This window comes from Stegastes partitus, unplaced genomic scaffold (genome assembly GCF_000690725.1).
Source record: "Stegastes partitus isolate 25-593 unplaced genomic scaffold, Stegastes_partitus-1.0.2 Scaffold1340, whole genome shotgun sequence".
Taxonomy (NCBI): Eukaryota; Metazoa; Chordata; class Actinopteri; family Pomacentridae; genus Stegastes; species Stegastes partitus.
In genome coordinates, this window is record NW_007579071.1 from 149,800 (window position 1) to 177,671 (window position 27,872).

Consider the following 27,872-nt stretch of genomic DNA (forward strand, 5'->3'; position numbering starts at 1 on the left):
AGATTGTACTAATGAAGGTGCTTAATGGTCAACTTTAAATAAACATATCAGGACATGAGGAATAGCTTTAGAGTTGGGTGTTGTTAGTATTCTAAGAATTTGATTCTTATTAACAATTCTGGTTTTAAATGATTCTTGATTCTTTAAGGGGCAGACAGTTAATACAACAGTACAATCTTCCTTTCAAAATGATTAACAAGTAATGATGATGTACTGACAGGGCAAATGTGCTAGGAGACAGGAAGACATCCAAACATTCAGCTCAGACTAAGGCCTAATGACGGACAGCAGTAGATAGAGAGTAGGTGCCTGTAGTACACTGGTTATAAACTGCAGCAACCCAAATTTTTTTGTGGAATGAAAAAGAAGAAATAAAATTAAACTTTGTGATGATTCCTTTAGAACCAGAACTTGATATGAAATGTCGATCATATGTGATATTCAGCCACTAAAAGTTCTAACAAGATATCATGAGCTACATTGCTGCTGATGGCATTTGTGAATCTCAGCAGATTGAGTCCCTCAGGGCTCTATTTGTGGGCCTCTAATATTTAGGTAAGTGAAACAGGTGGAAAGAACACATTGACACATACACTGACATACTGAGACATCCATCCATCCATCATCTACATACCACTTAATCCTCACTAGGGTCATGGGGGGCTGGAGCTTATCCCAGCTGACTTAGGGCGAAGGCAGGGGACACCCTGGACAGGTCACCAGTCTATCACAGGGCTACACTTAGAGACAGACAACCAAGCACACTCACATTCACACCTACGGACAATTTACAATCACCAATTAACCTCAACATGTTTTCAGACTGTGGGACGAATCTGGAGAACCCGGAGAGAACCCAAGCTACACAGGGAGAACATGCAGTCCCCATGCGTCCTAACTGGGGATCTTCTAGCTGCGAGGCGACGGTGCTAACCACTGAGCCGCCTTGTAGCCTACACATAATAAACAACAACAAAAAAAAAACAACCAGTTAAAAAAATGTCATATGGATTTACATGTATGACTACAGTGTACCTCAATGTGCTCCCATGCTTTGATGTGAACGCTAAGTTGATGTGTGTTGCGTGCAGAAGAACTGATGACAAGCTGGCCTTCAACAAAAGAGAAATGGTTGGGTGGAGGATGCTGAATCAGGTCTGGTATGTTTGAATTTCAAATTAAGGAAAGGAAATTGAACGAACAACAAGCACCGCCAGTATTACGCGAGTGTCCTGACTTATAGCAACATGCCGCACCTTGTCCATCACTCGAAAACCCTGACCATCAGCTAGATGTATTGCCATGTCCTTATATTCCACTAGTCTTTCCCATCAGGGTGATTTATTGGAATGCAAATTTGCAGGCTTTAGTGTACCCTTCCATGTGAGGCTGCAAGCACTCGCTGTGAAAAATGAATATGTCGGTTTTTTGAACAATCAAAACAGATTGGTCCTAAACCCACCGCAATCAGATTCTCCTGCACATCACCTCAGGGGGAACGTGGAAGGGCTTCGACCGATGTGGCAGGGTGAAACTGTTCTTTTGGGGGTGGGGGGGTGCACTGCATACAGAGCCATTACTAACGCTGGCACAGTCAGCTTTGTGTCATCGTATAAATCAGAAGTCTCGGCCACAGGTGGCTCATAGATCACACAGTCACACCGTGGTGTCAGGCAGAAACAGCGGATGTGCACACCACATGCCTTGCCTCTAAAAGGGAAATCAATCACCTGGAGTATCTGAGCTGTTGGTACCATCTCCACTTAGCCTCAGTGCCCACTGCACTATGCCACCTACACCACATGTTAACACCAGCACAGGGAATTGACCACTTTCTGCTTCTACTGCACAACCTATCGGGCACCAAGGGTTTCTTAGCCCTCGGAGACGGAGCAGACCCTTCAGAGGAGTTTGCGAGCGATTTCTAAACAATGTTGAACCACGAGCTATAGAGGTCTCACTTAAAGAAAGGACTGTGCAAAAGCGAAATGCTTTTAGTTGTTTGTGCCGTATGGCTGGCAGCTATGAAATCTATTTACTGCCGAATAAAGAGACTGAGCCTGATGGGCCAAAATTAAAAGAGCATGTAGTGTGAAGATTTTCCGCGCACATTTAGGAAATGTACCGTCAATAAATCAATGTGGACAGTGCGAAACTAAAGGGGGTCTAATTATGTTTTCAGCCAATGTGGAGACTGACTTCTAGACACATCTAGGGATGCATTATGCTATCTTACTGAATTAATGTGCAAGTTGTTCTGTTTCTTCAATCATGAGGGCATTTCTTCCCCCGTGACCTCATCTTCAAACACTACACCGAGAGAGACATGAGCTCTATTTGCACTTTAATTTAGCCGTTACTGGGCCTGAACAGCGCAAAAAGAAATTGACACGGTCGAGTTGGCAGTGGATTAGTGAATGATGGTGTTTTGATTTTGCAGTCAGGAAGAGGAAGTGACTAAATGACACCAACAGAAAACGCTCAAGTCCAATGAACTGTCACACATCTCAAGGTGGCTTCGCAATCGATACATATTGATATGTGTTTCACAATCCAGTCCTCCAGCACCTCTGTACAGTACTTAAAGCCATGACTTCAGCTGAAAGTCCTGTACAGCGGAGTCACTTCAGCTGTCCTTAATGTGCAGCTGATTACCATTAGAGTCAATTATAAAAAAAACGACCCAAACAAACAACATCCTCGGTTGTCTGATTTTTCTACAAATTGTCAGCTACTAACCAAGTGAGCACCATTTGCAGCAATGTGCCAAGATGGAACACAAAAAATTGGAGATGCCCACCGCTGCAGACTGTTTTATGCATTCGATTTTCAGACACTTTACCGGCAGCTGTGATGAACGACATAATGATTATTACATCACTCTGCATCAATTCATTTAACTGATTTTGTGTAATTAAATGTTGTCACTGTTGTAAATTTCCAACAAATAAAACATGTTTTGCTGGAATTTCCTGCTTTTTGTGTAATGTTGTGCCTTACCAACCATTCTGACTGAGGGAGATCCAACATGTACAGATGGATGACAAATTAAAGGAAAATCCTAAACATTTGACCCTGAAGGTTGCACCAGATCTAAACCCAACTACACACCCTTTTTTGGACGGTAATGTTAGGAAATATCTTTTGAAATAATGGCGTCCATCCCTCCAGGATAATTCAAAGACTTGGAAAATCAATGGCTTGGCACATTGAAGCTGTTGTGGCAGCATGTGGTAGCTCATTACCTTAAGAAGACAGTTGATGTAGGTTTTTTCCTTTAATTTGTCACATGTATATGTATGTGGCGTTAATGGCGCTTGTGTGCTCACCTGTATGAGGCGTCCCTGTTCCGTCTGTAGCGTATTGAGGTCTTGCCCGAGGCTGCCCTGCCCTCTACGTAGAGACTCATAGTCCATTTTCAATTGGCCCGCGTGGGCTGACAGCTTGGCCACCTCCTCAGCCAGACTGACTAGCAGAGCTCGATCCTGGCCTTTCACTGACTTCAGGTCAGAGTCGTGGTCGGTTAGCGAGTGGAGCAGTGAGGTCTGCACACCCTCCAGGCGCAAAAAGTTACTGTTGTAGTCGGGACAGTTGGGGTCGATGAAGATGTTAATTCGAGAGCCATCGCCTCTCTCCACGGTGACCAGGGCGTTGGCCTCGTCCTGATTGGTAGAAATGTGCGGGAGGCCATCGGACATGGGTGGGGCCTGGTAGTGATTCATAAAAAGGATGGTGCCGGTTACGGTGACGGCCAACAACACAGCCACGAAGAGCAGGATAGTGCAGAGCAGGTAGCTGCAGCTCATCCTCTGCGAGAAGGAAAGAAGGGAGGAAGGAAGCAAGGAAGGAAGGAGGAGAAAATATATGTATTAGAATCACAATTTCTATGCCACCAACAATTACATCAAAACACCTGCCTTGTTCAAAAAGAAATGACTTTCATCCATCACTGCGGATATTTTGAATGCCGGTTCAAATGCTCAGTGGTAAATGATATAACCGCACTCTCATCTGTCAAAGTGTAGACTTGAATGATTAATGTAGCAAAAGAATGCAGATTCCCTCAACTCTCGGTCTTATTGGAAAATCAAACTTCTCTAAAAGTACGGGAAGAGACAATTTCTGTCCAAACACACTGCATGTCAGCGGAGTTGTGGCGGTGTGGTGTGGAGGAGGATGCGAGCTCGAGACATGTCTGGGACACACAAGGTCAGTGACCCGAGGTTCTGTGTTCCCGTTCCTGAGACAGGAAGGAAAACAATAAAAAAAAAAAAAAGGTAGCCAGAAAGAGAAAGCAGAGACTCCGACAGACAATTACATGTAAATGAATAAGCAGAGAATAGAGTCATCTCAGAGGAAAAAATAGAACCGTACCGGACTATAAAAATGTGTATCATGGCCCTTTAGGATCCAGCTCCATTTTTCCACTCAGGTCAAGTAAACTAGCGCTGGATAGGAGAGAGCAATATGGCCCACCTATGCATGATTAACAGTGCCAAGCTCCTCTATATCTTCCTCCAAATGACTCAGCAATTGAACTCCTGCTGATTGTTTTTTTTTTTCTTTTTTTTTCTCTCTCTACGCCGGAGAACGGTCTCTATCAGAATATGTGGGCTGATGTATGCGAGTGTGTGTTTGTTTTCGCTTTGCATGTGGAAGAAGAGAGCAAACACATTAATATGTAAATTGGCTGTACAAGCACAGTGAAGCACGCTAATAGACAGCTAATGGTCTGCTTTACGAGAGGTTTATGGTTCCTTTAATGTGAAGAAAATCAATTGTGTTGTGGAAGGAAGTACTCCTATCAACTTTGTTTGCCCACAGTCTTTGGGTAGAGGACATAAAAAATTGTAACTGCCCAGATATGTGGGGGTGTGCATGGGATACACCATGTGGGACCCATATGGGTTCCCAATTATTAGCCCACATAAGTGTTGGTCTGTTGACACAGAAAGGATCCTATCGGAGGTCTGAGGATTGTATCTCGCGCAGGCCTCGGTTGTAGCCCTCCTCGGTCCAATCATGAAGCCAGGATAATGTACACCAAAGGGTTCATGTGGGACCTGAGGATGGTTTTCTTACATGAGCCCTATTCATACCTCGGTGACTTCATTCACAACCCACATGGGCAGATAAATATAAGGTCTGCAGCTTTTGATGAGTCCCTGCTGGATGCTTTTTTTGTGTGTACGTTATGTTAGCTGGGATTTTAAAAAGCTGACCCACAAGACAAACAACCACTTTCATTACATATCGCATATTTTGATGATTTGTTATTTTCTGCTCTTGGAGAGGCTTTTAGTAGAATCTGTTGAGCTGATTGATTAAATTCATATATTTCTAGGTTCTCCACTGTGGCTGTAGTTTCCTGGACACGGCTCACATGTATGCAAGCACTGTCACTGCAAACTAAAAGCCGCCCCTCAGCTCTGTTTGTCCAAATGACATCCACATGTACATTAGCACACACATACACAATATATATATATATATATATATATAGTGCTGCACACGTCAACACTAGATGCAGCACACACACTGCCGTTTAAATGCCTGATGCACACGCACATAATTTGAACACAGTCCTTTCTGCCAAATACTAGCAACAGACAGCCAGGCACATGCACATATTGCACATGAAAAAACCCCCCAAAAAACTGGAGCGTTGCTTTGTCGAAACCTTCCCACTTCCTAATGTTTTTTCACCCAAATGCATCATCACAGAAAAGTGCTCCAGGGGAGTATTGCCGCAGATAATACATTTATGTTTTTTGTCTCCATGCTGTAAGTCAACATGTAGACCCTGACTGCATTGCGAAATGTTTCCTTGCGTGTCGTCTGGTGTTTTTCATGTGAATGAGTACAGGTCCATTTCAGTGATTTTGACTGTGTGGCAGGACTCGTGTGTGTGTGTGAATGTGTCTGCAGCAGGGTGTCTGTGCTGTACATAAGTGTGTAGAATGGCCTCACGCTGGTAGCAATGTCACATTACAACTGATCCCCCGAGCTCTGTCGCCAAGGCATCGGTGGGAGAAATCGTCGGCCTTGTGCCAAAGTATTCAGTGCGAGCGTACTTTGCTCAACGTGGAATAAGACACATGATGGGCCCAGTTACCACAATGAGACGCACACAAAACTGACAGACACGTACACACTCAAAAATATGATGCAGGAGCAGTATATTTTTTGGAATGAAGCTTTTCATATACAAAAAAAAAAACAGTTTCTGATAGTGCAGGGTACATCATAAACAACCAATTCAGCCTGAAAGAAAGTAAACTGAGGTAAGTCACAGGGGACAAAGAGCAAATCCTCCAACCTAAACAACTCTATATGATGCTTGTTTGTACCCTGTGATACCACCTGATTTAAGAAAAGATAATTTTTTAGGTGCTATTAAGTGCTTTCATCGTGGTTAAATTTAAAACGATAAACACTAGGCTGCTTGACTATGGCAAAAATCTGTCACAATTATTTTGGTCATCATTGAGATTGTGGTTTTTTAACATGACTACTCCCTGTCTTTGGAAACATTGTGCACTTAATTAGCTTAAAAAAAACATTAACAAGAGATTTCATTGAACTTGGAGTCATTATTTTTGCAGACTAAGAAATAGACAGCAATGAAAGCATTATCTCCTTGGTCAGTGATAAAAAGAAATGTTAAAAAAAAAGGTTAAACCAGAACATCTGCAAGTGACTTAGCCAAAGGTTCACCAAAAACATACAATGTAAGATATGAGATGGGCAACTTTCATCCGACCCCACCCCAAGTCTGTTACGAAGAGCTCTCTGCTCAGGTTAAAACTCTGAAACCACCCAAAGCCCTGCAGTGCTGCACTATCATCACATCTAGAGCCCTCTCAGACTGAGCAGGAGAACCTTTGCAACATGTCTCATGACACTCTAACCCCAACTCATATTCATTAATAGTTGGAAATACTGTTTTCATAACCGGTAAAAGTCATAAACACTATTAAAAATATTTTTAAAAAATTGGCTAATTGCTTGACTCTCATAAATACTTAGTTACAGTCATGTTTAAGAACAGACGGATTTAAAAACGACATCACTTCTGGCTGAAATGGGAAATAAAATGTGATCCAGTGGTTTGTTGACCCATCCATCCACCTGGACTCCCTCCTCATCTCTTCAACCTTTGACTCCATAACATCACCTCACTTCCTACTTTGCTCCTGTCACAACTACGACAGGCGTTGCAACTTAAATGTAAACACATAATGTTTTGCCATATTTGCTAGGATAAATTCTGCTGTGTCACATGACCGCTAAATAAACTTTGTGGGTTAAGTTTTTTGCACAAACAGGGATGTCTTTTATAGGAGGACAACAAAGCAACCAACTCATTATCCTGTTGTTTTTAGGACATTTAGTCACTTGCGAATCAAACTTGTGCAAATGGCACAGCTACAAACGTTGACTTGCAAGAGCTCGTAGCATAATGTGATTGTGTGAAGCTACTGGCTCAGCAACAAGCTGTTCCACTTTTTCCAGAGGTCAGACTGACATGAAGTCAGAGAGTGAAATGAAAAGAAAAGAGTCAGGAGTGGCGGGCTTTGTTGCTACCTTATTTGTTTGATGGTCAGTAAAAATAAAAAGCTGCTTCCTGTCCCAACAGAATACATGATCTCTGGACTCAGCCTGGCAGCGGTACTGGAGTAGTGACACTGAGAAGAGGATGCAAGCAGCCTCTTAACACAGTTGTTTTTTTTTTTTCTATTTTGTAAATGAGTCTCTCAATCTCACAGCAGGAGCCCACTCTGTAATTAGCGGTTGACTGTCAGATCCTCTTTGGTCTCTACTCATGCCACACCATGGGATTTAAGAGGACAACAGGGGAATTTTGATGAATAGATAGAAAAAGGGAGGCAGAGATTCAGAGAGAATTCCTCTCTATGGAAATAATGTTGTCCTCCCACGCAGGAGGACTGGCGGACAGTTCGTGGACGAGAGGCTTTGTCTGCTCATTAGACGAGCGGGAAATCAGCAGAATTCTTACAAGCTCGCTTTCTGTTTTTTTTTCTTGACACGCACACATATGCTGATGCAAACTGATGTATACAAAGAAGACATCTATGCTAATGCACACAGAGGGGCGTACTCTGAAGCTGCATTCATGGCATGCACGGATCATTTGGAAAAAAGGAAAAAAAAAGTGATTTACACCAATTCCACCTCCATTCACCTGTCTCTTGAACGCCACTTTCACATCTGCATTCAAAGCAAATTCTTCCCAAAATTCTGCCATGCAATCAGGCCCTTTTTCTCGGTGTAGCCACGACCGTGCCATTCAGTTCAGAGAATCTGCAGAGCATAATCCATCTAATTCTTGTGCGCCTGGGTGCTTGAGCTGAGGTTGTGCCACTGCTGCAGCTCAGTGGCACAATGTAAAGAGCAATATACAATAATCCTTCGCACTGCCATTACCAAAGCAGCGAGAAGGCGGATTGCAATGAAACGCATTGTCAGTGATGCCTAATCTCCTCCGCAGGTGAGCCTGTCACTGTTCATTGTGTGCCCGTGTTTTTACGAGAAGAAATAAGGTGGAATATGTACAACAGTGCGTATAGACTCAGTGAATCAACAAGAGGAGTTTAAATATATTAAAGTTTTTTCTCCATTTTATCAGTTTGAGTATCTTCTATCCAGACAGTCATTCAGCCATTTCTATCTTGTTCAATGCTGGCTGGAAAATATATCAACCTACAATCTAATTCAAACTCTAACATTGAGCTAAAACAATTAGCTGCTTAATCGCTTAGTCAATAGATAGAAAACATTAAGTTTTACAATCAGCTACTCCTTTAGTAGGCAAATATGCGTAAATATTTTCTGGTTCCAGAAACCAATTTTGCCAATTTTCTTAGTTCTTAATTATCCTTTAGTGGGCAAATATGTGTAAATATTGCTTAAATATGTCCTGGTTCCAGACATTTAAATAGGAATTTATGCCAATATTTTTTTTTCCCATTGTATTAAGAAGACTATATTCAGAGTTTGTGCTGTTGGCCATCTGATGATGCCACCTTGGGGTCTGGCAAACACGATAGCCATTTTTGTCTATTATCTGTTATTTAAGATATTACGCAAAATAAACTACTCTGCAAAATGAATCAGCAATGAAAATAACCGGTTGTTCCAGAACTGCTCTGATTAAAGAAGTGATGGGTCACAGAGAAGAAATACGTTGATGAACACTCTGAGTTACACAGAATGAAAATAAATTGTCCTAATGTAACTGTCACTGATAAAATGGAACATAAAACGAATGAAATTGTGTAAATTTTAAATAAATCGATGATGCAGAAGAATTTGTTCCCGTGTGTCTGTATTTGCCGGAGTGTGCGTGCCGTGTTCGCATATGTCACGGTGACAGGGCCTTACCTTGGCCGGGGTCTCCCTGGCAGTTTCTGAGTCTGACCAGCGATGTTTGAGTTGGGAGGAGCTGGGCACACATTCACAGAACGTCTGCATGGGACAAACAGACAAGGGCCACCAGTGTTGGCGTTTGTTCAAGTCACATGTGCAATCAAGCATGCAAGCACATGCGCACAAACACTCACGCACGCATGCACAAACACACACACACACACACGGACAGACACGGGTTTTGGATCTGCATTTAAATGACTAAAAACATCAAAGTGCCATGTGCATTTTCAGAACCCTCAAATCTAATATAAAATCATTGTTAGGAGATAAATGGTGCTCGAGCTGATAAAATACAACCGCCTACGCACAAAAAAATGCACACTGACATAGACAGATTTGAACAGGCATCTGTACATCTCAAAGGTATCCCTGAATTCAATAGTTTATGACAGGCTCAATGCATCTTTCCAGAGACGGCTTTTGCAAATCCTCAGTACACAGAGTTTCCTCCTACTTCAAAATGAAAAAAAAAAAAAAAAAACGGGTGAAAAAGAACATTTAATTGAGTGTGAGTGGGTAAGCCATGTGTGTGCAGGCATTCACTCATGCAGGTTGAGGTGGGTGTTTATATACAATATCTGAATATTACATGCTTCAGTATATTTGCCTGTTTGTGCTTATATCTGCATTTGTCTAGCAGTAGTTCGAGCTGCTGCGCAGATAAAAGCAGGGTAATTATGAAAGCGGGAGCTTTCTAACGGCTCCGGGAGAGCACGTCGTTCTGTGACCTTAAACACTGCTGCTCCCACTGTGGAATTGCTCAATTAGCCCGGGACAATAACACCAACACAAAAGCACACATGCACACACACAGTTGCATACTTGACGAAGGATGCAGTAAATATTGGCAATTAATATATCAAAATGTATCTCTAACCAAGCGTGGTGTCGTAGACCTGTGTGTGTGACAGAGCCCGATATGTGGTCCTTATACTCAGTACATTCTATGTTATAACATCAGCTGCAGTGTAACACTATTGCTTTAAAGCTGCATTAAATTTTCAACCGCTAGGAGGCAGAGAAACATAAAAACACGCTTTGGCAGTGAGTAACATTGGTTTGGATGAGGTGTTGGCAAGCAATTTCCTTTGAATGCATTCAACAGACATGACAGATTCTGGTTATCCATCCGTCCATCCATCCATCCGTCCATCCATCCTCTATACTCCGCTTAATCCTCACTAGGGTCGCGGGGGGCTGGAGTCTATCCCAGCTGACTCAGGACGAAGGCAGGGGACACCCTGGACAGGTCACCAGTCTATCACACTTAGAGACAGACAACCAAGCACACTCACATTCACACCTACAGACAATTTAGAATCACCAATGAACCTCAACATGTCAACAGAACCCAGAGAGAACCAACGCTGCACGGGGAGAACATGCAAACTCCACGCTGAGAGATCCTGGGCGTCCTAACCGGGACGCAAATCGGGGATCTTCTAGATGCGAGGCGATGATGCTAACCACCGAACCACCTTGCAGCCAGATTCTGGTCAGCTTGACAAAATGATAGTTCAATATTCACGTCCTCTTTTATTTAATCTCTATTTTGGTCTCCATCAACCCCTGAGAGCTCTTTAGACGCTAATTGCTCAGCTGTCTTCACCAAAGCTCCTCTGAATGATCTCCGCTGCTCACTCTATTGGAAAAATCGCAACGGAAGTCTCGCTATGTCGAACTGAGTAACATTTACGTATTGCTTTGAACGCAGTGCTCGTCTGAATCGCAGGTAGTCAAATTAACACGTAGACTTCCAGATGTGACAAGCATCACTGTGTTGGTAATTACTTCAGTGATTACGGAGGTTCCGTTCTATATATAGTTACGGTAAGGCATCCATGCAATCAATAATTATGATACTACAGCTGGGAGACTGAACTATATAAGTAATGATGTATGGTGGAAAAATATTCTCATTCCAATCCTGATCTGACTTTTACAGTAAATAACATCCTGCCAGCTTTTAATGGAGCTCAGGACTCAATCTGAGGACCGCCGTCATTTAACAAATAGTTTAACTATAGCTTATAGACTAACTCTGTGTGTGTGACAGCTCACCTGTCTGATGTGAAGAACTTGCCATTAGATCTTAAACAATCTTGACAAGTTTAAGCCTTGTGTTTATTTGTGGTAATGGGGTCAACAAGGGCTGCATGCAGCTCACTGTCGCTGTCACGGGTATGTCTGAAGGATCATTAACTACAAAGCGGCCATTGTCTGAATTTCCGAATGACGTCAATTTAGGATATTGATGAAGCCAGCGATGCTACATATTTCATGTCTGAAAAGGGCTCATGATCGTCAGTTCTGTCTGATTGTTGTGGCCGGATCATATGTGAGTGTGTGTCTGTGCCGTAGAGGTCATCCAGCACATAACACCACCGCTTCAATTCTGGAACAGCTTTCACTGACCATATGGAAAGAGTGTTCATCTACATCAAACACCTAAAGCTTCATAGCATGTCTCTCCAAAAGTGTATATTTTATAGGTTGCTTGGCGTTTGAAGTGCATTTTCAGTAGCCACCGGATGATCATAGACATCAACGCCGCTTAAAGGACTACATTATAGGAACACTACAGGCAGTAATGTGTTTCTCTGAGTGTCTGCCACTCATTCACGAATACAGTTTGGTAGTTGTCACTTACAAATTACAATCCGGGAGCAGACAGATGTGTGTTGGATGTAGGTTACTTTATAGCTCAGTAATGCAGATTACTGGCAGCCAGAGGATGTGAACCGACCGCTGCCTGCTGTGTGTGTTTAAGTGAGAGACAGAGAGAGTGACAGGGAGGGGAAGATAAGGTGGAAGGTGGATGCAGCCAATCCTACTGCCCCCAATGTTTCTCTAACTTATTTATAACTCGGTCAGAATGCTGCTTTGTCACTTCTTGACCTGACCCCCCCCGAAACTGTGATACTTTCTATTAAGCTTATCCGACTCCACAGCATCCCGCGGGTCGACGGGATCCGCACATCACTAAGCACAAGTTTCCCAGAGTGCGCCGTCTTTCAGGACATCCTGTTGTCTTTCTGCCTCTGGCTCCATCCTCCGAGCCTTGTCTTCCATTTGATTTAGCTCCTCGTCTGTGTGCTCTGCTTCCCATAAATACAGCCGACCATCAAACTGAAATGGCCCATCAGTCATTACTGTTGTTCATGGGATGGTTCAACGGGGTGATCCGCAATGCATTTAGCCGTTAAGTTTCCAGGGAGTCGGCTCCACACACGGAAACATAACCGGGGTGCAGCGGATGTATTTGCAAGTGATGTGTCAAACAGCAAGTATGATGCTTTATGTGATACAGTGATACGGGACTTAGAAACAGTGTGGGGCAGGGATGTGAAGTGGGGCAGCCAGTAGCCCCATGGTCCCTTAATTCCAGGTCACACAATGAGTTTATCACAAGTTTTTCTTAATGTGGAAATGTGTGCCTACAGAGGGCTAATGAGAGCAGCTTAGACACAAGCATGCAGCTGCTGTGTGGGCTCTAACAAAATATAAGACTGTAAAAGGACTTAAAAGCTCCTTGAAGCTGTAGAGTTGGGTAATAATTCTCTCAGATTTCAGCAGGTATTAGTGACCCCTTTCACATTTCAGTCTTTTCATTCAATGTTAATATCAGAAATCTCGCAGCTTTAACTGCGTGAAATTGTGTGTAGACCCGTGTGCATGCGGTTGTGTAGCAGCACTCGTCTTTGTGTTTGCCCGTTTTCAGTGTGTGTGTGTGTGAGGTGCTGCGTATGCAGCTCACACAGTCATTGTTATGATGGCTGACCAATAGTTCACCCCTTCGCTCAGAGCATTCTCTTCCAATGTGTAAGACAGCAAGAAAGGAATAAAAGAAGGCAGCAAGAGAGAAAAAAGTTAAGGGGTGGGGGTGGTGGGTGGGTGCGTGGATGAGGGAGATTTGAGAGAGGTGCGCTGAATTCTAATGAGCAGCCTTAGGGTCAGCGATAGAAATCTATGTCTGTTCTGCCTAAAACATTGCAGCTGTCTGTGCTCACAGTACACAGAGGAGCTACAGAGCTACATTACTAAATAAACACAGACTCCACAGTGATATGGCTAAAAAACAAACAATTCAGCTACACAGCAAAGTAAATTGGAATGTATTTGGATATCTTTAAAACCCAGGAATAAAAGAAACAAAGTGCGGCTCTTTTATGCTGCTGCAGGAACACACGATCGCACATGTGCATCATCTCAGATACAAACACAAATTATGCTCCTGTTTTTTTTTGCACGAGTGTGAAAAGATAGCGGAACATGCGCACACTCACATGCGAACACATTGCACACAGAACAAAGGTTGTGTGCTACAGCTGCAACCCACTCAGATTCCTGACACTTTGCCTTCCTATTACACTGAGCAGCATGTATCAGAGCTTTAGTTTGTTCATCCCCCTGCCTGCTAATGCTCACATTGGGGTTCTTTGCCGCCTGTGCACACAAACATATGCGCATGCAGCACAGCGACACACCAATATCTGTGGGGCTTCTTGTTGGCAGTGTGGGCATGACTGCTTGGCAGTGTTTGTCTAGTCCTAATCTGACTCCACAAGCTCCACCAGCGGAGAGGATTTACACTTAATAGAATATTTGGGCTTTTTATTGGCTGGACCTTGCACGCAGAATCCTATCTGATGAGGCACGTCTGAAAAGACAGGAAGGGCTCAGACTTATCCCGGGTGCGACTGAACGAGTACGTGCGCGCTTTCTAAATGAGCGTACCTACGTGTTTGCATGAGTGCATGCGTGGACATAAATCTCTTCGGCAAGAATCCCGGGAATATCTAAGAATATTTGGATTGTTCAAATGTGTTGTTCTTGGCATATTAGCTCACTTTGCAGAATACCTTTATGCCAGTGTGTGTGACAGGGACTTTAGCAAGGTGTGTTTAAGCCCACTGCTCACTAAGCTGATGGAGTGGAAGAGGCTTTGCATATATTCACTTGTGGGCTTACTAATCATTTAACGGGACTTGCAGACTGCTAAATGAGGGGACCGAGTCTGACAGAATGATGAAAAAAGAAAAAAAAGGAGAGAAAAATGGGGAGGTGGAAAGCAGAACAAAAAGCACAAGAACACTGTGTGATAGGTGTGAAGGCCTTTACATAGTTCATCAGTGTTTCATTTAGGAGATTATCTTGTGAAGTGTGCATTGTCTATAGAAAGCATGAGCCCTCTAAAAGGCAAAACAGAACAGAAGGTTTAACAGTGACTAAATGAATTAACGTGTGAATGAATAGAGGGCAGTGACATCCCTCCAAAACAAATGCTGAGGATTTCCAGCCTGTCAGTGGAAATTAAGAAGGAGTTCAGATAAATGGTACAACATCTTTGAATTCACAATATGTCAGAGGGACTTTCTTCCTAATCGGGTATTATATGGCACTGGCTAAATGATATTATTATTTAACGGAGACATGATAGTGAGCTATTTTCAGACCCCATGAGATGCTTTACATTTAAAAAAAGGGATAATTCTTACGCAATAGAATCATTCTACATGTCTATTGGTAATATTAAGCAGAAAATATAACTGCTGCAAACTAATCTTTAGATGACAGCAAACAAAGGTAAGTGTGGCTATTTAAAAATGTAAGAGTTTCTATCTCTTGCTATTTTAGGACACATCATTTCTGTGCATATTGGCAAGCAGTGACCTCCTCCACCTTCTCGTAAGCTCAAGAGTCGTGTTATCGTCCATGCAGTTCGTTGATAAATAGAAAGTAACCCCAATAACATCTGCGATCTCTTACGGGAGTGTGAATAAGTACCCAGTAACAAATAAATAACTGGGCAAAGCGCAGCTTTGTAACATCTGGCAAACAGCTGCAGGGTGTATTTTAACACAAATCATGACCCTCCTTTAATAAGTAGTTTTAGCACTTTACCAGAACCAAACACTAAGTGAAAAATAGTGAGTTAAAGCAGAAGTCAACACATCACTTTAGTCAAAAAAAAATAAGAGTTAATTACAGTTCAAGATGGGACTTGAACTCAAGACTCCTGAGTGAAAGTTATTAGCGATCTATCACATCCATCATCACCTCTGGCTTCCAGATGCAGACTTTTGTTTCTTACTTTTAGTCCATTGATTGACTGAAGATGGGGATGTGAGTGATGCTCCACCGCTTGCTAACAACACCTACAGGACGTACAGAGTTGCGCTGGTGTTGTACAGGGTGAGGGTGGCTTCACCGCGAGCTATGGGAGCAGAACTCGCTAATGTTAATGTTAAAACCCTCCAAAATGTACTTTTCAAGCACCTTGTATTGGACTCTGGTAATTTGCTATGTGCCTTTAAGGAGCAATTGGAAACAAATACTTAAGGACAGGATCAATATGTGGATTCCCAGATATCTTGAACCTTAATCTAGAAAGTCATTAATTGCTGGGTCGGTAACACTGTTAACACTGTTTTCAAGTTACTTGTCACTATCTTGTGTAAGACCTTAATGCTGATTTATTAAAGAGCTCTTTAGTTTCTTTAAATTAGTAGTTAGCTTGTAAAGAGATTCCATTTTAACTTTCAGCCAAGATCTGGTACTGAGCTGCAAAAACAGTTTGAAGGACATAATTATAAAGTTTGGATGGTGGACACATACTTTGAATAGTACAATTTGCTTTCCTTGCTGGCATTTTAGCCTCATATGAGTGTTCACTAGTCATTTCTCCATGATCACAACATTACAAAACAACAAAAATAGCTAAAAAATACACAAATGTATAAAAACAACTAACATTAAATATGAACGGAAAACAATCTGAACGTTTGCAGCCACTCTGAACGACACAGCCTCATCCGAATAATAACGCAACCTTCACCCACGCCTTCATAAAACAACAGTGACAAAGATTGTTGCATGGACTGCAGAATATGTTGGGAGAGTTGTTTACTTTGCCTGTATTCTGTTCTGCAGACCACAGAGATTTGAGTCTGGATATTTTAGAGGACACAGCCATTGTGAATGTGACGGCCGGCATTGCAGCTTTTACAGACTTCAAAGGGGCCTATTCCCCGTACGGCTGATGGCTGATGACAGCGGCTGGACACTTTGTTGGATTACTTGACCACTGGTACACAAATAGTGATTATACAGGCCACCAGGAGGGATGCTGAGGTTTAGTAACAATTCTAAGTACATGAGGTAATAAGGGACATGTAATGGCAGATCCCCACTGGTCTGTTTTATTCGCCTTCTGTCAGAATTATATTTATATTTACTTATCAGTTGCTTTTTGGCTCAAACTGAGTGAATAACTAGGGAATGAGTCGTGTTTTTATGAGGCTGTTTTGTCAGTTTCTACTTTCAGAGAATTTTCCTCTCCCTTGCCGATTGGTTGCATCTGCTGAGAGATTAGCTGTTTTAGGGGGGAAAAAAAGAAAAACAACTAAATATTCTTTCAAAACACCTTATCAAGACTGCCCTCTGGCCAAGAGGAAGACAAACAAACACATCTAAACACACCGCGGTTAGAGCATCCAGTCAGTTAGGAGACGCTTGCTTCTGTTTGTGTTGTGAACTAAAGGAATACTACACTTTAGAATACACGATTCTGTGTTTACGCCCAGTAATGTTTTTAAAAAATGGGCCAAGGAAGCGAACACATGGATTGTTCTAGCTGGCTTTATTTAGCATGCGATATCTAAGTGTGAATCTCAACGTCCTCTGTGTGGACGTGTGTCCTTGTGTAACTATACTACCCAATCTGTGTTAAATTCAGGAAACACAATCAGCTGCATCAGCTGAAATGAATGCATGTAAACACTGAGAGCAATGCTTTTCACCTTCAAAATAAGACAGCATGCAGAGAAAGAGGAGGGAGGAGAGGCCTGCAGGAGACCAGGGGGGGATGAGTTCAATCCTAAGAGACAAATCACCCGCTCTATCCTCCGCTGCTTGTCCTTGGAGCTCACGCTGCAATCGGCCACACACAGGGAGTGAGTCTGTCACCAACTGTCCCTGAGACGTACGCACACACTGGAATGCAAAAACATATCGCCGCGGCGGCTATCATACAGCGCTGTGAGGTCAGAGCGGCTTCTTTGTAAGCATGAAGTGAAACGGCAAAAGATTGAAAGGGGGATTTCAATCCAATGCGGCTTATATTGTTACCTCTCCTCTCCCAGGACGCAAGTGATCGAAGACGTCGTTTGCTTGCGCCCTCTTATCTGTGAATGTTCGTTTATTGCCGCCTAAATTCGACACGTCTCCAAACACGTAGCCATTTAAAAAGCTCATTCTGCAATTGGTACAACTTTATTTTCATTTTCTGTAATTTCTCTTCTCCTTTCCTTCTGTTCCTGCCAGCCATCTGAAGACAGAAGTCTCTGTTCTCTCTTTGAATTTCCTGTTCCGTTTCATTGATTTTTTTTATTTTTTTTTTCTTATTCCTTAAATTTTTTATGGAGTTTTTTCTGTATTTTTAGGAGCTTGGGCTAAGGCGGAGGGTAATCCTGGTGGTGTAAGGTCTATTGAGACACTGAAGGTGATATCGGGCTACACAAATAAACCTGACTCATCTTGACTTTAAGTTAAACTTTAATGCGCAAGATACAGGCCAAGTAAGGTGGATTTGAGAATGGCTGGATGAAATGTCAAAAACATAAGCCTGATATAGGACAGCGCACACACACACACATGCACACACACACACGCACACACACAGATCCTGCAGGGATGTTTTCTAATGAGGGTTAAAAGTGCAAAAACAGCCCTTCTGTGACAGTAAAAACATTCTTATTGCACCACGAATGCCCTTAAGAACACAATGGCTGACTCTGCTTCGACACACACCAAGCAGGGGATATCTTTGCAAAAGGAACACACTCGTTCTTCCATGAAACGGCGCGGAGGTAATTACGATGCCGTACGTTTTACCTGTGTCAGGAATAATCAAAATGATTCTCATCAAGGACTCCTCACATTGTAACTTCACAGACTTACATGTCTTTCTACCTCCTTTGCAGTCCCACTTCAATTTCTCTTTGTGAAATTGCGGGCCACTTACAGTCGTGATTGCAGTTGCAAGCACAGTTAAGTGCACCAGCACAATCACACAAGCGCGGGAATCGCACAGATCGGGGACACACACAAACACACTGACACACACCTTTTCTGCACAGACACACACACGCAGACTCGCCATTAAAAGGCAAGATGGATCTCCGCCCCACAGCCTTGCTATTTTAATAGCACTGTGATAAGAAGGTAGACACTTCCTCTAACAGGCAGAAATGAAGAGCTGCCTCTTCTTAATGTATACATTTGCATACATCGCTTCATGCAGACCATACATGCGCTCATAAATAATACATTCATGTTATGGATGCTGGTGTCTATGCTTCGTGGTACAGCCACACTGCAGAATGACTTATGGTTTTAGCTCAAGTAGCACTTCAGGGCACCTTTGCGTGTGTGTGTGTGTGTGTGTGCACATGTGTGTCTGTTGGCGTTCCTATGTGTCTGTGTGTATGTAGATGTGTGTGACACATGTTTGCACGCAGGGGGATACCCTACATCTTGACAATTTGACCTTGGCAAAGAGATCAGATTTTGATGCTGATGGTGCAAGACAAATGTGGTGTTTGCTCCTTTACTCACACTGTGTGCCGATACGTGTGTGTGCGTGCGTCAGTTAGAGTGCGCGGTGCCTCATTTTTCGTGAAAAACTGCATGTATCTGTGAGTGTGAGTGTGTGCATGTGTGTGTGTATAAGCCATGTGTGGCACTGCGTGAGCAAAAGATGTGTCGGTTGAGTGCTATCGGGTGGCAAGTGCTGCGTGTTCGGTCTCTCCCGGAGGGGAGGTTGTGCTTCAGTGGATATTGGTCTTCTAAGGTCATGGGTTTCCATATGAACTCAACTTTTCCATCATAAACCCAAGTTCTTCCTATCACAAGCAAACAAGGCAGTTCCCTTAACCTATCAATTGCAATATCTCACCTCTTTGTGCTTCCTATGCTTAGAAAAGATGGAGCGCTGCAATGGAAAATCACGACAGAGATAAAATACACAAACCCACGTCTCTGACAATTCTGCACTCCGTCAGCACACGTGGTTCTGGTCAGGAAGGTCAACGCAAAGTTATTTTCTTTCAAGTTCTAAACCTGAAAACTTCCAGCAAAGATCAACTTTTTTTTTTATTCTTCTTGCCTTGATAACATGTCCAGAACGTGCTTTTTAGATGCCAGAATACACATCATGAATACTAGCATTTTCTCCTTAAACCTGCTGGTACAGACGACAGCCTCAAACACACAGATTCAGACTCAGGCAGTTTCATATATAACAAACATTAGCAGCCAATCCTGTCGACTTAGAAGGTGGAACTTTGGGTGTTATTATTCTTCTTCAGAATCGGCTTCCAGGTGGAACATGCACCAGTATGGTTGAACTGCTCGAATATTACAAGCCGCACTTGTGAAGCGAAGAGTGTTTGAGGAGAGCTGTAGATTAGCTGCTGTGCTTACAGCTGGTGGAGTGGAGAAAGTGGAGAAAGTGGTTTTGACTTCACAGACCTGCGCATTGTTAAGGAAGCAACGGCCATTTTAAGGCAAGATGGGAATATTTTCATGGAAAAAGCAATTTTAAATATGCAACGTAGATGTGTGCAGATGAGTTTTTAGGGGTTTAATCAATGACTGGAGAGGGACTTGCGGTTGAATGTGAGAATATTGTTTCTAAATAGAGTTTAGTTGGCATTTACAAAGGTACCCAGGATGCCAACAGTGTAGTGCTACTACTGGCACTACTCATAAATACAAAAGCAATTTTCTCAACAGGGCCTTCACTATAATGGAAGCATTCTAAATTTCTCTGCACAATAACCCTTCAGAAGCTATGGGCAATGAGTGCAGCACATACTGCAGGATGGGGATAGGCATGCATCATGAAGGGGCCTCTTGATGTCGAGTGTGGGGGTTTGATCGCAGCCTTTTCAAAGGCTAGTATCAGTCACAGGAAAATGTTTATGCAGTCGTGTAACTTGTTGAGAGTGACATAGTTTCAGTCCCAATGAGAGCACATGTTTGGGTTTTAAAATTGTGAAGAGAAAAAGGGGACAGAGAAATAGAAAAGAGCAGCCAACAACATTCACCAACAAGCCAGGCGATACGTTATCATGGTAAAGCATGCCCTAGCAATTAGTCAAAACAAAAACAGAGATGAGACATTATGCATAAGACACGGCTACCACACATAAATAAATAAACAATAGCTGCGAGCACCTATGCTCTGTTTTCAATTTTGCGAGAAAAACAACGAAAGCAACCTTAGTGGAAATTATTAATGTCAAAAAGAGTGTGAAATGAGATGCTCAACACATACGCTTACTAGACTCATGCTGCTTGCAGAATGTATTTCACATTGTTTTCTTTTCCTTTTAGGTTATTAGACATAAACTGACAACAAACAGTAAATAACCTGGTGAAAATATCTGCAGGAAATCTGAGCTTCCCACAAACTAAGGAAACTTTTAATGAATGTACCAGCCAAATGGTGTCGTCCTGACCTGTGGATCATGAGACGATTGTTGCCGATAGAGAATTTGATTCGTTTTTCTGGCGAGACTCTTGTTTGAACACATGCAGTCCTCATGTTTCCTCAACGTGGGTTGAAGTAACATCGTAATCTAATGAAGTTGCATTATCCTGAGATTGTGCAGCGCTTTAGTCTTTCACACGCCAGAAATCTTTTCATTTCGACGAGAATAGCTCACTTTGAAAAGTGCGTTACGTTAACATTTGCTGAAGGCAGAGTTAATGGAGTTTAAATTATAACCTAGCATAAAGCTCCATACTTTACTTACACTACCATTGTCCAAATAAGAAAGGAAGCATGATAGCTTCGGCTCATGGTGCTAAAGAGGACTGAGAAGGGGTAAAAATGGAGGTGCACTTTATTCTAAAAGGTGAAGATCTGAAGGATAAATTGTGGGGGAGCTCGAAGCTGACGAATAAGAGAGCAGCAGCAGTGGCTTGCTTGTCTTCTATTTAGTTTTTTGCCTGAATAAAAAAAAAAAAAAAGCTATGTCATATAAAAGTAGTAACCCAAACGAACGCTCCGAAAAAAGCCGGGGACTAAATCAAAGCACAGCGACTGCATAAATAGGCCGACTGATCGCGGTTAGCCGGTGCTCAGCATCACTCATGCACAGGCACTAACAGACAAGCTATTCATTATGTTTACCGAAGTAGAGCTATGTAATAACTCAAGCTCACCTCATGTTGGACAGGTTTTCTTTCATACAAGTTTGGCGCGATGTGTGGGTTCGAAAACGAGAGGGCGAAAAGATGCACATAGTGTCTTTTTGCTCCGCATCGGAGCCACAATATCCGTTATCTTAATGCGAGTTTCTATAGATTACCCAATAACGCACTCGAGTGCAGTTCCTAAAGGGGGAAATCAGTGTGCTATCAAACTTTCCAGAGCACGAAACTGCATCAGTTCGATTCTGACTAATTAATCAACACACTGGCCCCCTGAACGCATGCAAATCCATACCGCCTGCCATCTCGGCATGAGTCACAAAGCAACAGTAAGTAACGATGGCAAACGTGTTTATATGTTCGCAAATGTGGAAACCAAAGCGAAGACACATAAGAACTTAATTAATGCCGTCCTCTGCTGACAATTCCTCTGGAGTTACGAGATTAAACCACTTCATTAGTGTCTGGGGAGACAACAGACGAGAAGGGAGAGAGAAATGGGGAGATGGAGAAAGAGTAAGAGCCTGCTTTGTTAGTGTTTGAAAGAGCCACTTTCAAGGCAGTAATTATGACGCAGAAAGAATGTAATTATTTTTCCCAGAATGCCAGAGGGCTCCAAGTGCCTCCTAATAGTGATGGGTGACAATCTAATAGACCACAGATATAAGTAGTGCATGAGGCTTAATTGGTGTTTAAACGTAAGTGGCTTGTCTGAACACATTCAGGCTCTTTCCTAAATGTGTCGACTGTGCCTCCACCTTGTGATCCTGCCTGGCATGATGTGACAAATTTGATCAGAGAAAAGCAGTGTCACCGCGCATCTCATGCGATCCGACAGCTCGCAGTAATAAGCCTGAGGTATTGAGAGCGAAAAAACCGGGTGAGCCACTGTCACGTTTCGCACTTCCCCCGGAGATCCGAAAAACAGTTTTATACCAAATTCACAATTAGACGGAGAAGGCTCGATTTGAATAGAGATTGCCACGGGTGACTTGAGGATGCTACGCTGCAGATGGTGCCATGAGTGTAGACTACGAAAATTAGCGAAAGAAAAGGAAGAAGTTGGTGAGAAGAGTAAGACGGCGAGAATCACAGCTGTTTTTGCTTGATAGTATCCGGATGGATGACTTTTCTGTATTAATTAAGAGTGATTTTGGCATTTCTGCTTTACAGGTCAACAGCACAGAACAGCATCTCACTCCAAATGACTTTTCTCACATGAGCCAAAGTGACAAACTAAATGATCTACAATAATGGATAAACCACTTTGCACCTTGTTGCTGCTTTTCCCAGTATACTGGTGTGAACACGGCTTATGGGAAATGAAGCATTCTCTGTTAAAACTCCAGCGGGAGAACTGCCGTGATGAGTTAAAATGTCTGGACTCCTAATGGAAGGGTTTGGCTGTGAGAGCAAAAAGAAAAAAAAACACAAAAATGTTTCTCTTGTTTTTGATCCTCTGTCAGCCGTACATTTGCTCCTCACACAGTCATTTGCTTCCTCACTACTCTGTTTTAAAAAAAAAAAAGAAGGGGAAAGTCGATTCAAGAAGCTTAGTGTTATGATTGAAATCATAAATCCATTTTATTCATTTCCAGATTTTCATTTTCTAAGATCTATTATTGAAAAAAAAAAAAAAAAGAAAAAAGAGGCAATTGAAAGCTGGATAGTATGCAGTGACATTTAGAGTAAGCCACTGCAACAAAGCTGTGTAGCATGAGATCTCTAAGGAAATCTGCCGGGAAGCGGTTGGTGTGACTGCGGCTCTTGTGACAGATGTGACAAGCGGGCTGAACTTTATTCCAATAAACGGTGAGGGTGTTGCGTTCGCCGCCACCCACGATACTCTGATCAGCGTTTGACCCGTGGCCCGGCTCACAGCCAACTTCTAATTGTGACAAGGCACATATGGCAGATAATTATTCTGAATAATCTGTTGCCATGGCGATGACTGACCCTAATGGTCATTGATGCACCCTCTTCATGTCCGGCTCTGTGGTTTGAGGCAGTTTCGCCTCTTTGCCCTCCTAAAGTGGTGGGGATTAGAGCTGTACATTATCACTTTAATCTCCTCTTTAACCCCTTCTCGCCCCTGCAGATAAGAGGTCCGCGGCCACTCAGCGGAAACACGCGAACGGACGTATGTTTTTCCCGCTCGGGTATTTCACGAAATATAAACATAAGATGCGCTTCTCCCTATAGAGCTGTCCTATCTCAGTAATCCACTTCAATCCTCATCTCCATCAGCTCCCTTTGGTGTCTCTGAGTGTATACTTGTGATATAAATACACCGAGCTGCTATTGAGCTCTTACTTACCGTCTCCCCCTTTAGACAGTCATCTTTTTGCAAAACAGATAAACAAGCCTTTCTCTCTCAAGGTGTATAAAACAGCAAACAAAACTCACCGGCGAGGCATCCCTCCAGATATCACCCCACCCCCCTCAGCAATGTGAGCATGAAATATGAAATAGCTCTGAGTCATAACCGGGTAGCAACGGCATGATAATTTGTTTTCAGCTTTAAAAAAGAAAAAAAAAAAAAAGATTCAATGCGACTCAAATCAGTAACAACAGTCAAAAAGCCATTACAAAATGTATTAGGTTTTAATACAGTAATAATTTAGTTTAGAAAACAGGAGACACTTAGAAAAAGATTGCACATATTTACAGTATGCATCACCGGCACATTTGAAAAATGCCAAGAGTTGAAAAAGGTAAAAGTGGATTATATACTAATGATATAAGTACAAGACAAGAGAGTTGTAATGCAGAACTACTGTGGAGCAACGTACTGTAGGTTTGTCAGGTTAGTTTATTGATAGCGTCTGGTGGGAATCTAAGCCACCACCACTCCTGTAACCCCTGACCCATCCCACAACAGGCTGACAGCAGCTGTCATCCCCCACATAACGGAAAAAAAACCCCACAGCGCCCAGCAAACACAGCACAGCCATCTGAAATATAAAAATACACTCTCATCATTTTTCTTCCCATCTGATGACTGACAGCGTTTTGACCCCGAGGTGAACCATGTCAGCCTATCACAACAAAGGTCAGGAAAACCAAAATCCTCCTCCTATCCGCTCGCTCCTCCCCCCCCAAAAAAAAACCTGCCGTCACGCCTTCATCCTTCTCCTCTGCATCCACTCCCCTCCGCCGCCCTGCCCCACAGTGCTAAAGAGTTTCTCTCTTCATCTTCAACACATTTGCAATAAATCAATGTGAGCTGAGGGGCTGTAGAAATAGTGTGAGTCTGATTGATTTCTTATGTTAGCACATTATAGAAGCCTGTGAGGAGCCTGCCCGATTTCATTCCCCAAGTGAGGGAGGCTGGAGGAGAGAGAGAAAATAAGTTTAATGCCTGGTGGGGATTTAAAAAAAAAAAAAAAAAAAAAGACACTGTATGAACCAAAACAAAAGCCGAAGTACAAATCTCAAGATTTGTCAGTGATTATGTGACAATTACTGTTTCTGTGTAGTCACAATTTCAGCGCTGTTAAAAAAAATAGACGACATCAGTTTTATTTTTTCTCTGCTTAATCCTCCAGTTTTGCTCGTGCTACTTTGCAACTTCTTCTGCAGAAATTGCTGGACCTCAGACTTTCTTTTGGCAAATAAATCTCTCACACTCTCTGTGGTCAATCTCTATCTCTTGCAAACTTCATCTATTAGTCATTGCATCTGTGAGGAAGATTTGATTAAAGGTGGCAGACAAATGTCTGAGACACTGTGCTGTGATGGCAGGCTGTATAGAGGCTTTTACAATACCACACTGACTGGAAGTACACATACCTGATTACCTGACAGCTTATCCAGAAAATGTCCATTTAAGATGTACAAAGCAACGTAAAGATGAAAGTGAGGGGTGTCGTGTAAAAAGAAACTTTTGTCAGCTGTAACTTTTTTGCCTTATTTCAAATCCTGCTCCAGTGCTTCGATAAAAAAACAGATGTATTAGATTGCAGAGTTGTAAAGTTGGAAGTTGAGTCGACTGCCTACATCTGATAAAACTGTCAGCTGTCCAACTGATTTTTGTGGTTCCCAGACAATAAACTATCGTATTTCTGGTGCTTCCTAAACATTTCATCTCATCAGATTCAAATTCCAAAGTGTCCAAGACATTTACTTTTTATGAGTGATTACCTACAAACCAAGCCGTACTTTATGTTTACGACTATTTTGCATATGGTAGCACGCTAACATGCTAAACTAAGATGGTGAACAGTTTAAACATTATACCGGGGGGCCTGTGCCGTGACGCGTGAGTAGATTAGCCAGATATCTTTCAGCTTGCCTCGGGTTTTCCTGCATCACAAAGCTGGCTCATGTCTAACCAGGTCAGATCACCACGGTAACCGAAGCTGCACTTGAGCTGGTTGACGTGACAGTATCGGATCAAGACCCGCCAGAATCACTGACCCATTGGAGTCGTCTGTCCCATAAGTTTGATAGGAACAAAAGAGTTTACAATACAATTTTAATGAGCAATCCATGTTTTGGGTTTTTTTTTTTGTTCAGACTTTAAAAGTCAAATCAGGATTTCCATGTGTTCATTCCAGATTTTTAAACAGAAGTTCAAATAAACTAAGACTAATCCTTATTGGGTATTACCTACGTCTCTTCTCCTCTCTCCTCTTCTAACTGCTTTGGCTGCAGAAAAGGTTTCATATTATTTTTACTTCATAATTTGCATGAAATATTCATAAAGGGCTATTTATCATGAGTCATAAAACAAAATCTACTACACTAAAGACATAATTATTCCCACATTTACTTCTGCTCTAGCCTTACTTTAATGTTTAATCATTAATTGTTCTTAATCCATTCAGTTTATATGATTCTTTTGCTTATATTTCACTACTTGTTGTTACAATAAATACATTTCCCTTGTGGGGATAAGTATTTCATTCATGATTCTGATGATAGGTGCATGTAATGAACAGATCTGTCTCTTTGACACAAGCTTTTTGCTGGATGGGTAAATCCAGCGTTATCTGAGCCTGCTTCATGATACCGGTTATCTCCAGCAGCCAGTGTTGGGCTCAGTGAAGCCAAAGAGAGTCAGTCCAGACTGGACTGACAGGCCCTCTGTCGGTTCTGTCACCATGAGCCAGAGACTGTATGTAAAGATGGCCGACAGGAGACCACTACCTTCCACTGCACAAAAGTATCTGAGGACGGGGGGGGTTCGATCTTGTGCCGGTAACATCATGAGCAACCAGAGTTTGCACAAAAGTGACTGGGTGGTGCACAAGTGGTATTGTTTCCCTGCTTATGGGTATTTCCCAGTTTGGGGAACTTTCAAAACTTCCCAAAACCCACTAGCAGGTTTTGAAATGCAAAATAAAAACTGCAAAATAGTCTATTGGAAAGAGAAACTATGAGAACAGAATGTAAGTTGGATTTTCAGACTTCCAACAGTGCTTGAATTGTTCATCTGTAATGTGTTGTTCTGTCAGGATACTGGATTGAACTGCAGGCCATGCGTACACAGAACTGAAAAGAGAAAAGAATGGAAATAAACTAAAACTTAAGTCGTTAAATATCTGCAGCATTTAGAGCCACAATAAAAATATATGCAGTCAGTGCGAGGTGTGTCAGAAAAATTCAAGGACTAGTGTCACAAAAGATATAATTCAAATACAAACTACAAGTTTTCTCCTTCAAAGTAATCCCGCTGGAGTCCAACCCACTTTCCCAGCCTTCTCTGCCACACCGCCATGCACTCCTGGAAGGATTCTTCCAGGATCCTCCGCAGCTCCACAGCCATCATGATGTCGTCCACGTCTTCAAAACAGGTCCCCTTGATGACCCCCTTGAGCTTGGGGAAGAGGAAAAAATCCCACAGAGCCAGGTGGGGTGAGTAGGGAGGTTGCTCCAGCACGGTGATGTTGTTCTCAGCCAGGAACTGTGGGATGCTCAGGGCATCATGAGCAGGCGCGTTGTCATGGTGATTTCCTGGTAGACGTGCTGGTTGATCGTCTGAAGGGGGAAACTCGTAGCTTGTAGTTTGAAATATATCTTTTGTGACCCCAGTCCTGGAACTTTTCTGACACACCTCGTATGTTTGTCCTGATTTACCAAATACTTCTGTTGCACAATCAACTTGTTCAACAATCGCCGCCGAGCTCGTGTGAATTTTGAGGCCGCTTTCTCGTAACGTTCCACAAAACCTGAAGAGTAAGTGTGTGCATGTG

The 27,872-nt window shown here is 42.5% G+C and overlaps 1 protein-coding gene across 2 annotated transcripts in view; it reads right to left on the reverse strand.

The window, feature by feature from the left end:
- Window positions 1–27,872, reverse strand: part of fibcd1b (fibrinogen C domain containing 1b) — a 112,757-nt gene that overhangs the window by 74,858 nt on the left and 10,027 nt on the right. Inside the window, exons 2-3 of one of the 2 annotated variants that reach the window (XM_008298699.1) lie at window positions 9,406–9,489; window positions 3,330–3,809 (exon numbers count right to left, since the gene is read on the reverse strand). In XM_008298699.1, coding sequence (XP_008296921.1) covers window positions 3,330–3,809; window positions 9,406–9,489 — 564 coding nt within the window. The remainder of the gene's footprint in view (window positions 1–3,329; window positions 3,810–9,405; window positions 9,490–27,872) is intronic. The other variant, XM_008298700.1, reaches the window with a different exon arrangement.